Source organism: Lemur catta, chromosome 6 (assembly GCF_020740605.2).
Source record: "Lemur catta isolate mLemCat1 chromosome 6, mLemCat1.pri, whole genome shotgun sequence".
In the NCBI taxonomy this organism is placed as follows: domain Eukaryota; kingdom Metazoa; phylum Chordata; class Mammalia; order Primates; family Lemuridae; genus Lemur; species Lemur catta.
Window position 1 is genome coordinate 53869714 of NC_059133.1, and position 12952 is coordinate 53882665.

General features: G+C 36.3%; 1 protein-coding gene across 1 annotated transcript; it reads left to right on the forward strand.

The window, feature by feature from the left end:
* The first annotated feature begins 11308 nt into the window (after positions 1–11308).
* LOC123640547 (olfactory receptor 10C1-like) lies at positions 11309–12250 on the forward strand. Its single transcript, XM_045555158.1, has one exon. The coding sequence runs from the start codon at positions 11309–11311 to the stop codon at positions 12248–12250; it is 942 nt and encodes a 313-aa protein (XP_045411114.1).
* The last annotated feature ends 702 nt before the right edge of the window (positions 12251–12952 follow it).

Below are 12952 nucleotides of genomic sequence, written 5' to 3' on the forward strand. Positions count from 1 at the left end.
AATCAGAATATGTGCATCAAAGGGTATTCAACAAATACAGATATCTCAAAAATAATAGTATCATCCATAAAATAGATCTCTGTTCTCAGTTGTCTTACCCCTTCTGTTTCTCTGAAGGAGAGAGAATGTTTAAAATAAGATAAAAATAAGGAAAAAGAAACATTTTGCATGAATATTACTAATTGCTTATCACCTTGGTGCAGCTTTTCTCTCATCAGTAGTCATAGTCTGCAGCTCATATTCTTCATCACAGGCATCCCCCTGCAGGATTAAGTAGAAAGAGTTTAGACTTATAATAATTAAAAAAATAGAATCATCTACTAATTTTTAAATGATTTCAAGGTGCAATAAAGATAAACAATGGGCTAGTTTGACTTCTTCATCTTTGATTATATAAATCACATTTCTACTGAATGGAGTATATTTTATACCATTCCATCCACTATACATCTCAAATCAATGTTGTCAATAGCATAAGGACAGGAACAACTCTGGTGATCTCAGGGTGTCCATGCCCCTATAAGTCCCAGAATAATAGGTAACAGATGTAACAGTGATTGCAACCAAAACACTCTCACCACTACTGCTTCACCATCCTTATCATCATCAGGAGTAGCAACAACAGCGTCATTATTCCTAGAGCAAAATTCATGAAAAATTTCATATGCATTATGTTCACCAACATTGTGGAACAATTCTAAATTTGTCATGGCTCTAAAAATACTCCATCATTTGTTCTATAAAAGAAAATAAGTGAGTTGATGAAAGTATCAAGAGTTTATAATACACTTACAATATTTAGTGTATCCTAAAATGTTTCAACCACTACTGCCTCTCAGTATTCTGATATTAACTGTGGCAGAAAGCAATACTGGGATGAATGGCTGGTCTTTGAGTAATAAGGTCATAGTATACCATCCATGTCAAATATGACTATCAAAAAATGGTCAGTTTCTTGAATTTTTAATAATTAATATTGCACATTTTCTACTTTTCCTGAGCACATTTAAATTTAATAAAAGTTTGAAGAACTAGAGACTTATAGTGTCACAGAATGTACCTCCAAATATCACTCTCAGTCTTTCTATATCCTAAAAAGCCTGCAGATTACATTGCATATATTCTCTAAACAAGATTTATCAGCTGTGATGTTGCAATCACTATCGCAAATTTATTCTGATGTCTTTTTATTAAAACTTGCAAACTGTTAAGTTTCCATGATTACTACCTAACTCTAAAGAATATACTATTTTACTTGTAGGATGACATTTTGATAATTTAATGTCATTTAATAAGTCCGCTAATTTAGTTTCTATGTCTTAATAAAGCCAAAGAATTTTTTCAGGACCCATTAAGCTGGCCAACTTTCATCTTTTTCTTAGAAAATAGACTTTACCTCTCATTCTAGCTAGCTCCCTCATGAGTACATCTTTTTTCATAAAAATGATTATGGATTAATGGATCAGTGTTGGAATACAATGTGATGCCGAGATCATTTTGTCTAAATGTAATACCACTCCTAACAACTCTAAATGTAAATGAATAAATAACCTCAGTATCTGAATTAAAAATGCTTTGTGTGACTGTAATCCACAGCATTTCTTCAATACACAACTATTGTTTTCTTAATACTCTTTTCTTTAGCATTCTATACCTTTCCAGACAGAACAAGGGCCATATTACCTTTGATTATTTTTATTTTAATAAAGCATAAAGTTAATCTTTTTATTATTAAACAAGATCCTATTATTTACTTTTGTCAGAATGCTTTTGTGATACACAGATGCACAAATAAAATCAGGTGTTTAAAAATTTGAGGAACAAAATAAGTTATAAAGAAATGTGAACATATCTTACCAAATAAAGTCGCATATTTCTTCTTTAATTAGAAGTTTAATAAATTTTTTAAGATATACAATATTTTCTGATAAGTGTTAACTGATCTTGAAATCAATTAACAGCTCAATCTTTAGAATGAAGCAAATACTTTAAACAGACTAACATGCTTTGCATTGGCACTAAATGGTTGATATATTTTAGTAATAGTATTTTAAACTGTGACTGGCCTTGGGGAAATGATCCCTAGAACATTAAAAAGGACTAGTTTAACTATACAACTGTTTTTTTCTCCTGGGGGAAGATATAGAACGTTCATGGAATGACATATATTTTCTATAAGTCACGACTGCAATTCAATATGCGTTACTAAATAATAGATATTTTGTGAAGGGACTGTTAGACACACTGGTCAAGTAAGTGTCTTGGGATTACAACAATTAATATGACAAGATTATGTGATGAGAATAAATTTTAATTTTCCCTCTAAGATTTTTGTATTTTGGAGGGATAGAGTTTGGTTCAATATTGATAAGAAAAATTTATACCATGCTCTTGAAACTTATATGATTTTTAAATTTTATTTTTAACTCATCTTTAAAATTTTTATTTTGAGCATGTATTTCCATAATAATCTTTTTTAAATGATTAAATGCATCAAATTAAGCTCATAATTGGCATATATTTTATTGCCGTCCTATATCTTAAATATTTTGGCCATTGGTTTGTTTACTATGAGAACACTGTAAACAATACCAGAATTCCTATATTATTCCACAATAGTAGTACCTTATGATGTCTAACATGGTTACTGTCATAAAAAGTGAGCAGGTTTTTTCTTTTTTTAATCCCTGAAATTGTTTGTGTTTGGAATTTTTGAGGTTATTTTAGAGAGTCTAAAGAAATAACATTATACTTTGATGTGTGTTATATCAACTAACAAAACAGTTATTTCATTACAGCTATACTTGTTGCAGAAACATCTCTTATAAATAAATATAAACTTAAAACAGTTACAAATTAGCACAGTGGGAATAATTCCAAAAAAATTTTAATGAAATCTCCAGGGGGTACAAAAACCTTGAAAAGGACCTAGGAGTTTCAGTTCAATCTACTCGTGAACAGCACGAACAGGACCTTTAACAAATAGCTAGATAGGAAGGCTCATCGCTTCCTAATTTTACTTCCTTCTAGATAAGAAAAAAGATAACAGGGTCCCACAAACCCCTCAAGTCCTACATTTGTGAAAATTAAATGAAAATTTCTCAACACTTACTTTCTCAGTAAACAAAATAACAATAGTACAATAGGTTAAAATCTTTTTAAAAATCTTCCATTGGGTACATCGACCCGTAAGACAAGTAAAACAAATCTCTAACCATTTCCAAGAAAAATTTAGAGTATAAAATGTATTTGATCTATCTTTATTCATACCTGTACCAACTAAATAACTATGCACCATACTGAAGGAAATATTTGTAATATCAGGCAAAAAAATAAAAATAAAAAAATAAAAAATGATGCATTACTGAATCATGCATCAAGCTTTCGTTTTGCTTTCAAAAATTTAAATGAAAGATATGTAAGACCTCAACAAGAGGTCCATGACAATCCCCTTATCTGAAGACAAGGTAAAACTTCAATAGAGTTATTTCTGCATTATTTATTTACTGATGAGTACCACCCCCAGCCCCCCAAAAAACAATGGATAAAATACAAACTACTACATAGGCGCCAAATTTTCACTCTAGAGTAGTCCAACTCCTCATCAAGCAATTCCTAAAGTCAAATTGTATAATACAATTTATTCACCGACTATATATTACTGCCATCTTGTGGGTAGTTCATCTTAATTATTTTAGCCAAAAATTTTTCATGTTGTTATAATTTTCAATTTGTCCAGGAAAGCAAGTCAATGATAGTTTAATTTACCCACTAAGTTGTGACACTGTGTTAGGTACTAGGTTTGAAGGGTAAGATAGACACAGACCCCCCTCTCAAAAAGGTTACATTCTTCATAATTCTCATTTGATAAAATTCATTTTGAGGAAATAAAGAATAAAGAAATATCAGTAAGAAAGGCTGTTTAGTGGCTCATAAAATAAAAGTCAAAATGTGACTCACGTTGGTCTAGCATTTGGTCCACAGATTTTAGTTTCAGAATTTAAGTATATGAATTAATCTAGAAGGTATCAACCCTGCAGGAATGGAAAACCCAAATCAAATTCATCCAAAGGTGGTGTATAAACCATAAAGTGTGTAAACACTAAAAGTATGTAAAACAGTATTTGTGTACTTTAAGCTGGGATATATCTTTTCAATAACCAGAAAATGCTACTCTAGTAATCTGGAAGTTACTTTTTAGAAGTAAAATAACTTGAAGAATTAAAATAGCAGCTAGAATATTTCTTTAAAAACAAGATTGGGGCCTTCAAGATGGCTGACCCGAAGTTTACCTGGAGAACATGTGAAGACATTGTTCCAGAGAGGAATCTTGAGCCAGGTCCCACACAGCCCCCAAGTCCTAAGTAGCTACAACAAGGCACCTTATTGAGAGCCCATACTGCAACCAGCCCAGGAGCCCAAGAGGCCCTGTGTCTTCACACCTCTAAAGCCTAATTGAAATTCTTCACCCACAGCCACTGCTGAGGCTAGCTGCTGCCTACCAGGGCTAAAGCATCAGCCATTAGCAATGACCCTGTGGCCCCTAACATTTTCACATGCCCCAAGGACAAACATTCTGTCCTACAGCCACTGATGCTATGCGCATTTCCCACAAAGCCAAAGTGTGAACAGAGCACATATACTCCAGCTGCCTGCATATACCTAATGCCACTGAAAGCAACCTCACTCTCCCCAGCGGAGGGCTGCAACACAGCTGCTGCCACCCCCACTTGAGCATTCTGCCAGGGGCCTGAAGATCACCCTGCCCCTACCTACCACAGCAAGCTCCTGTACTCACCACCTGGAGACTGGAGCCTTTTATCAAATACATAGTTTGTGAATATTTTCTCCCATTCTGTAGGTTGTCTATTTATTCTGTTGATTATTTCCTTTGCTGTGCAGAGGTTTTTAATTTAATTAAATCTCATTCATTTATTTTTGTTGCTGTATTTGCCTTTGGGGTATGAGTCATAAATTTTTTGCCTGGGTCAGTGCCTAGAAGAATTTTTCCTACATTTTTTTCTAGAATTTTTATGGTTTCATGCCTTACATTTAAGTCTTTTATCTATTTTGAATTAATTTCTGTATATGGTGAGAGAGATAGGGGCCCTGTATCATTCTTCTGTATGTGGCTATTGAATTTTCCCAGCATCATTATTGAATAGGTGGTCCTTTCCTCAGTGTATGTTTTTGTCTGCTTTGCCAAAAATCAGTTGGTCATAGCTACACGGTTTTGTTTCTAGGTTGCTATTCTGTTCCAATTGGTCTATGTCTCTACCTCTACGTTCATACCAGTACCATGCTATTTTGGTACTATAGGCTGGTAGTATAATTTGAAGTCAAGTAATGTGATGCCTCTAGATCCTTCAAATTTTTATTTTATTTTATTTTATTTTTTGCTTAAGATTGCTTTGGCTCTTTGTTGGTTCCATATGGAGCTTAGAATTATTTTTGCCTAGATCTATGAAATATGACATTGGTATTTTGATGGGGATTGCCTTGAATCTGTAAATAATTTGGGGCAGTGTGGACCTTTTAACAATGTTGATTCTACCAATCCATGAGCATGGGATGTTTTTCCATTTTTGTGTATTATCTATAATTTTTTTCATCAGTATTTTGTAGTTCTCTTTCTAGAGCTCCCTAGCTCCTTGATTAAGAATATTCCAGGTATTTTAGAATATTCCTAGGTATTTTTTATTTATTTATTTTTTTTGAGACAGAGTCTCGCTTTGTTGCCCGGGCTAGAGTGAGTACCATGGCATCCGCCTAGCTCACAGCAACCTCAAACTCCTGGGCTTAAGTGATCCTACTGCCTCAGCCTCCCAGGTAGCTGGGACTACAGGCATGTGCCACCATGCCCAGCTAATTTTTTCTATATATATTTTAGTTGGCCAGATAATTTCTTTCTATTTTTAGTAGAGACGGGGTCTCGCTCTTGCTCAGGCTGGTCTTGAACTCCTGGGCTCAAACGATCCACCCGCCTCGGCCTCCCAGAGTGCTAGGATTACAGGCGTGAGCCACCGTGCCCGGCCTCCTAGGTATTTTTTTAAGCTTTTTTTTTTTTTTGAGACGATGTCTTGCTCTGTTGCGTAGGCTGGAGCACAGTGGCTTCATCATAGTTCATTGCAACCTCAAACTCCTGGGCTCAACCAATCTTCCTGCCTCAGCCTTCCAACTTGCTGGGACTACAGGTGTGTGCTACCATGCCCAGCTAATTTTTCTATTTTTTGTAGAGATGGAATCTTTGTCTTGCTCAGGCTGGTCTTGAACTCCTGGCCCCAAGTGATTCTCCTGTATCATCCTCCCAAAGTACTAGGATTACAGGTGTGAGCCACCATTTAGGCCTTCTTTGTAGCTATTATAAATGGCGTTGATTCCTTGACTTTACTCTGAGCTTGACTGTTATAGTATATAGAATTACTACTTATTTGTGTACATTGATTTTGTAGCCTGAGAAAATTTGCTAAATTTATTTATCAGTTCTACGACTCTTTTGGTGGAGTTTTTGAGTTTTCTAGATGCACGATAATATCATCAGCAAGCAAATAGTTTGACTTCCTCTTTCTTGATGCAGACACTTTCTATTTCTTTCTCTTACCTGATTGCTCTGGTTAGGATTTCTAGTACTATGTTGAAAAGAAATGCTGACAGTGGGCACCTTTGTATTGTTCCAGTTCTTAAGGGTAATGCTTTCAACTATACCACATTTAGTGAGATGTTGGTTGTGGGTTTGTCATATATGGCTTTTATAATTTTGAGTTATGTTTCTTCTATGCTTAGTTTGTTGAGGGTTCTTATCATGAAAGTCCATTAGAAACTAGGCCATCAAGTAGCCACTGAAAGTGTGTGTCATAAACCCCTTCCAGGGAGAAAGTGAGAGCTGTTAGGTCTGGTAGAGGGGAGCGGAAACAGGTGGTAAGGTGGCAAGGTGGTGGCTAGGGGCAGAGAGCAAGAACCAAATTGTAGATAGGAACCAAATTGTGGTTAGGAACTGTTTCCTGGTGGGAACATACATGGTAAAAAGTTTTAGTAACCTTTAACTGACTTAGAGCTCATTACCACCTAATTGGCATAACATGGGTGAATTTTGCGGAAAATTCCAGAAAAGACGTGTGCACAGAAAAGCAAATTGTTATGTAACCTACCCTGTTATGTAACCTGTCATGTGATCTGTTATACAACGGCAATCTGTCAATCACCCCCTAAAGGCAGGAAACAGCAACCAATCTTGCCTGGGGAAAGGCAGGACAAACTAGTGAGCCTTCTTCAGTCCTGGAGACTGACCCGTTCCACTCTCTCTGGAACATATTTTCCTTTTGCATAGCTTCCTTTACTTTCATTCTTTCTTTATGTGATAAACTGTTTGTATTAAGTTGCTCTGTGTTTGTGATCACTCCATCATTGGCTCAACTCAGTACCAGTACTCATTCTTAACACTGGTAACTGGGGGACCAGGGAACATCTACACAAATGAACTTAACGAGAGCTGCAGATTCTTTCCCCTTTTCTGCACTGCTTCAAGGGAATGTAGCCCCTAAAAGTGAACACCCATTTTTAACCACATTTTTTTCCAGTGATCAAAGGAGATTCATGTATGCATAGTCCCTTCTGTTTCCAGAACTACTAGTTTTAGGATGGAGTCCTTTGAGAGGTAGCTTTAAAATTTGGTGCTCTTGATGTGTGTCTTAAGCTCCTTCTTGGGACAACAGAAAGTTGCATCTTTTTAAGCTCTTACTCTGCATTGTTCCATGGGAATGAAGTCCCTGGAGATGTCTGCATTTCAGTTTAAATATGCCCCTTTTTCCTGCAGTCTAGCGAGGTATGTGTTCACCAATCCCTTCTGCTCCCATAAGTAGGAGATTTAGAATGCAATTCCTTAGGTGGATGCTGTAAAAGCTGGGGGCCTCAGTGTGAGTGCAAATTTCCCCCAGGCTGGTGATGGATTAATAACTGACTGTCTCTTAAACTCCCTCAATTCAAGTTAGTTGGAAGTCAGACCACCAGGTAGCCACTGGGGATGTGTTTTGTAAACCCCTTTTGGAGAGAATAACATAGAGCTATGTTTTTTTAAGCCTCTTCTCTACACTGCTCCCAGGGGGATGGAGTCCTGAAACTGCTTCTTCTTTTCCTTATGGTCTAGAGAGACGAGATGTGTGTGTGTGTGTGTGTGTGTGTGTGTGTGTGAGAGATCCCTTTTGCCCCCATAGCTGGTGAATTAAAAGTCAATCCATGGGGAAAATCAGGATTAGGGCCCTACACTGAAGTCAAGACCCTCCTCTCCAGGTAGAGAAACTGAGTGCTGGGGATTCCTTTCCCAACTTTACAATATAGTGCCTGAGGTGAAGTCTATGCCTGAATGTGCTTTAGCTTTTCCTACTTCTTTTTTTTAAATTTCAGCTTATTATGGGGGGTACAAAAGTTTAGGTTATGTATATTTCCCTTGCCCCCCACCCCCCCACCCTGAGTCAGAGCTTCAAACGTGTTCATTCTTCAGACAGTTTGCATTGCACTCATTATGTAGGTATAGGTATACACCCATCCCCTCCCCCACACCTCTGCCCAACGCCCATTGCTTTTCCTACTTTTTGAAAGTAGATGTTTTTCCCTGTTACCTAGTGGATAGGGGTCTCTCAACTGGTCTTGGACTTTCAGAGGGAACTGATTTATGGATAGATGCTTATATGGTGTGTCCATGGGTGAAGGTAGCATCAGGAGCTACCTATTCCACGGTGTTCCTGATATCACTACACCTTTGATTTTTACAAAAGTTTAATGAAGCATAAAATTTATATTTCCACATTAATGATGAAGGCATGGACACAAAGAAACTTTTCTTATTGCCCAAAATCACAGTTATTAAGTTGAGAATTGGGGTAAACATTTAAGCATTCTGACTCCAAAGCCCATTCTCTTAACTGCTAAATTATATTGACTCTAATGTGATAACATTTTTAAAAATTTCCAAAATCATCAAATCCTGATTCCTTTTCATTTAATAGTTATTGCATCAACTTATCTTTCTCTTCTCATATTTAGTGTAAGTAGTAAGAAATTTCAACACTTTGCTTGGAAATTTCTTCAGCGAAATATCCACGTCCAACATTTACAAAATTTCCTTCCCACACAACTGCAGAATACAATTCTGCTAACCTTTCTGTGACTATATAGCACAAATCCCTTTTCCTTCAGGTTCTAATAACACATCCTTCATTTACTTCTGAGCCCTCACCAGCAGGGCCTTTAACTTCCATATCTCTACTAACAATCTGTTTATGGCAACATAGATATTCTCACAATGTTTCTTAACACAATTTTTATCATCTGTTGTACTGAAATTTATCTAGAAGAGATAACAGAGGACAATAAAAGGAAAGGAAAAATATTATATTAATACAGATTGGTATTATGAGAGACACCCTGACTTTAGATCCCAACTCCACTTCTTTGTACCTATAACAACTTGGGAAATTTTTTTAATGACTCTGTATTTGTTTCTTGGTCTGTATAATGAGGATAACAATAACAAGTCTTTCAGAGAGTTATAAAACTTAAATGAGGTTTTATATATATTACATATATAAATACACGAAAATGTGTACACAAATGTTCATAGCAGCATTATTTATAATAGAAAAAAAGTGGAAACAGCCCAAATGTCCATCAGCTGATGACTGATAAACAAAATGTGGTACATCCATATAATACACTATTATTCAACAATAAAATGGAACAATGTACCGACACATGCCACAACATGGATGACCCTTGAAAATATTATAAATAAAAGAAGCCAGATGAAAAATGACAAAAAAAAAAAAAAAGAAAAAGAAAAGAGAGGTACTGTCTAAAACTCCCATCTTTTGGTTTGGCAAGGGAATTGTGGAAGAAGGAAAAAGCAGCTCTAACATAATAGCTTCAAAACTGATCTGTCAACCTCCACTTTTGCTCCCTTTTCTCCCTTCTCCAATGAAATTGCCATTTTGACCCAGCAGGGGAAGGAAAATGTGTTCTGATTGAAGCAATGGGGATCATTGAGAATGAACAAGTTTTTCATTTCTTGAGGACACTAAGAGGAAAATAAATATTTAAAAAATATTTTTCATAAATTATTTTAATTAATTCTATTGGAAATTTGGAATTGTCCTCACCATGTCTATTTTTCAATGCTTCTAACAATTGAATTATAAATGGTGAATAAAGTGAATGTTATCTGTGGGGTTTATGGAGCCAACTATGAGCCCTGCACTGTGCCTACCAACATCACAAAGATCTGAGTCATCCCTATCCATTTGAGAAGCTTAAGAAAGATTACTATGGCAAACATCCATAAAGTTTAATAAGTATTCCAATTTCATAATGGGTACCAACTAGAAACTTTTGGCTTTATTCATTGAAACTTAAGTGTTGTAAATGACAGCAATAGAATATCTCTGGAAATAAATTCAAAAAATTAAAACCAAATTGCACATTAAAGATTCATTTTTCTTGTTTTTAAACATATTCCTCTTGAGACAAATCTGATTAAGCTGTGCAGTGGATGAAATCCCTATGGTCTCTAGTAAGAATAAAAACACTGCCTATTCTATCACCGTGTTATAACTTGGAATCACAGGAAGTCTAGGAGCCCAAGAAGGAAAAGAGTTTACCTTGTGGTTCTAGGTATGTTCTCCTGTGCATAATTTCCTGCAAAATTACATTGAGGTTATGGAAAGGAGATTCTGTTGGTTTTGGTTCCTTTGTATCTTAGCTTCCTAATCATTGGCTTATTCTGTTCAAGTCAAAGTAAGTAAAAATATGTACATAAATGTATAGGTAAATGGTTGGAAATGTATTCCCTTTTAAATCCTTAAGTGTAGCTTTAAGGAGGATTGTAGAATTTAGAAGATTAAAATACAGCACCTTTATATTTTACTCTATAGACTTAGTTTTTATGTGAATTCTTTACAATTATAATGTCTTTATATAATACATAACAGCTTGTTGATGTAATTAGAATGATGATAAAATAAAAACAAAAAAACTCAGTATATGTTTTTGAAAAAACATGGTTTTCTCTAAATGTCTGTGAAAATAGTTTAAGATCCACAACTCAAAATGAGGAAGGAAAATGTATCTAATTTAATTGATTATTTATTTAGAAAGATTTCACAGAAGAAATCCAGGTGTCTAGGTTCCCGTCTCAGACCACTGATTCTAGGAGAGCTCCTTTGCTGTACTTTGATAGAGACCTGTGTTAGGTGGCTGGATTCCAGGGTATTATCTTCCTTCTTTGTTGTCTTCACAGATGTCTAGCTCTGAGCCCATGATGGGTGTAAACCAGTCCCTCTGCACCAAATTCACATTTGTGGCTTTTTCCTCTCTAGCAGAATTGCAACCAGTACTCTTCATTGTGTTCTTAATCATCTACGTATTTACTGTGGGAGGAAACATCATCATCATCTGCCTGATCTGGGTCGTCCCTTCCCTGCACACTCCCATGTATTTCTTCCTAGTGAACCTCTCCTTTTTGGAGATGTGCTATATCACCAGTGTGGTGCCTCAGATGCTGGTGCACCTGCTAGTCGAGACCAAGACCATAAGCGTGGCAGGCTGTGCAGCCCAGATGTACATATTCACCATCTTGGGACTGACAGAATGCTGCCTGCTAGCAGCCATGGCCTATGACCGCTTTGTAGCTATTTGTCGTCCACTTCATTACGCTCTCCTGATGAGCCCTCGTGTGTGTTTGAAATTGGCTGCCGCATCTTGGGTCACTGGGGTGGTGGTAGAGTCAGCCCAGACCACCTGGATCTTCACTCTGCCCTTCTGTGGCACAGGAAAGATTCAACACTTCTTTTGTGATATCATGCCTGTAGTGAAACTGGCTTGTGTGGATACCTCCCAAAATGAGATTGTGGTGTTTACTGTTTCTGTGATCTTCATTATGAGTCCCTGTTTCCTCATTCTGTGCTCCTACGTGCGCATTCTTGTGACCATCTTGAGAATCCCTTCGGCAGCCGGCAGACGCAAAGCCTTCTCCACTTGTTCTTCTCATATCCTGGTTGTTTCTCTGTTCTATGGCACCGCCTTATTCACTTATCTGCAACCTAAGACTGCACACACTCCAGAAACGGACAAAGCAACTGCACTCATGTACACAGTGGTCACACCTGCCCTGAATCCTGTTATCTATACCTTGAGGAACAAGGAAGTGAAGGAAGCTTTGCAAAGGGTAACACAAAGGAACGCTCTTAGACAAGTGGCCTAAGCCAGCCATAGTAGCTGAAACTTATGCTACTATACAGAGAGGTTAACCAAGACTTGATCATTCCTCTATCAGTATATATTGTCATTAAACCATTTATAGCTGACAACCAGAAAACACTTAGATTTGCACTACATTTTTCCATACTTATAAGCAAAAGAGCACTATACAATAGGATCATTCATTGGTGTCATCATTCAATGGTGTCATCATTCATTTACTCAACAATATTTACTAAGCATCTCCTGTGTTGGGCCCACCATTTTTTCCTTCTCCAATGGTAACAGGAATAAAGTCAGTATGTTTCACACCATTTTCCTGAGGAAAATGAAATATTCTTCTTGAGAAAAAATGAATAGGAAATGGCACACTTTTGGTATAAAATACAAGCTGTTAGAATTTAAGTTCTAAGTAGACTATGCTCCTTTAGTCACTCTGCTTTTGATACATCTTAATAATCATACATCTTAAATGGTCAACTGTTAACAAATAATGATGAGTGATGTACACTATGAGACAACTTTAAATATTTATCTTGTAAATCTAGTGAGGGATCTTGGTTCTTTATTCAAAACTAGATTCTTCCCTTGCTCTTATCCATCTATTTTTTTCTTTGTCTGTTTTTGATATGAATAAAGTTTTAGAGAAATCTCTCCCTCTGTGACATTCAATCTTATTACACCTATTGTGAACCTTGTTTAAACA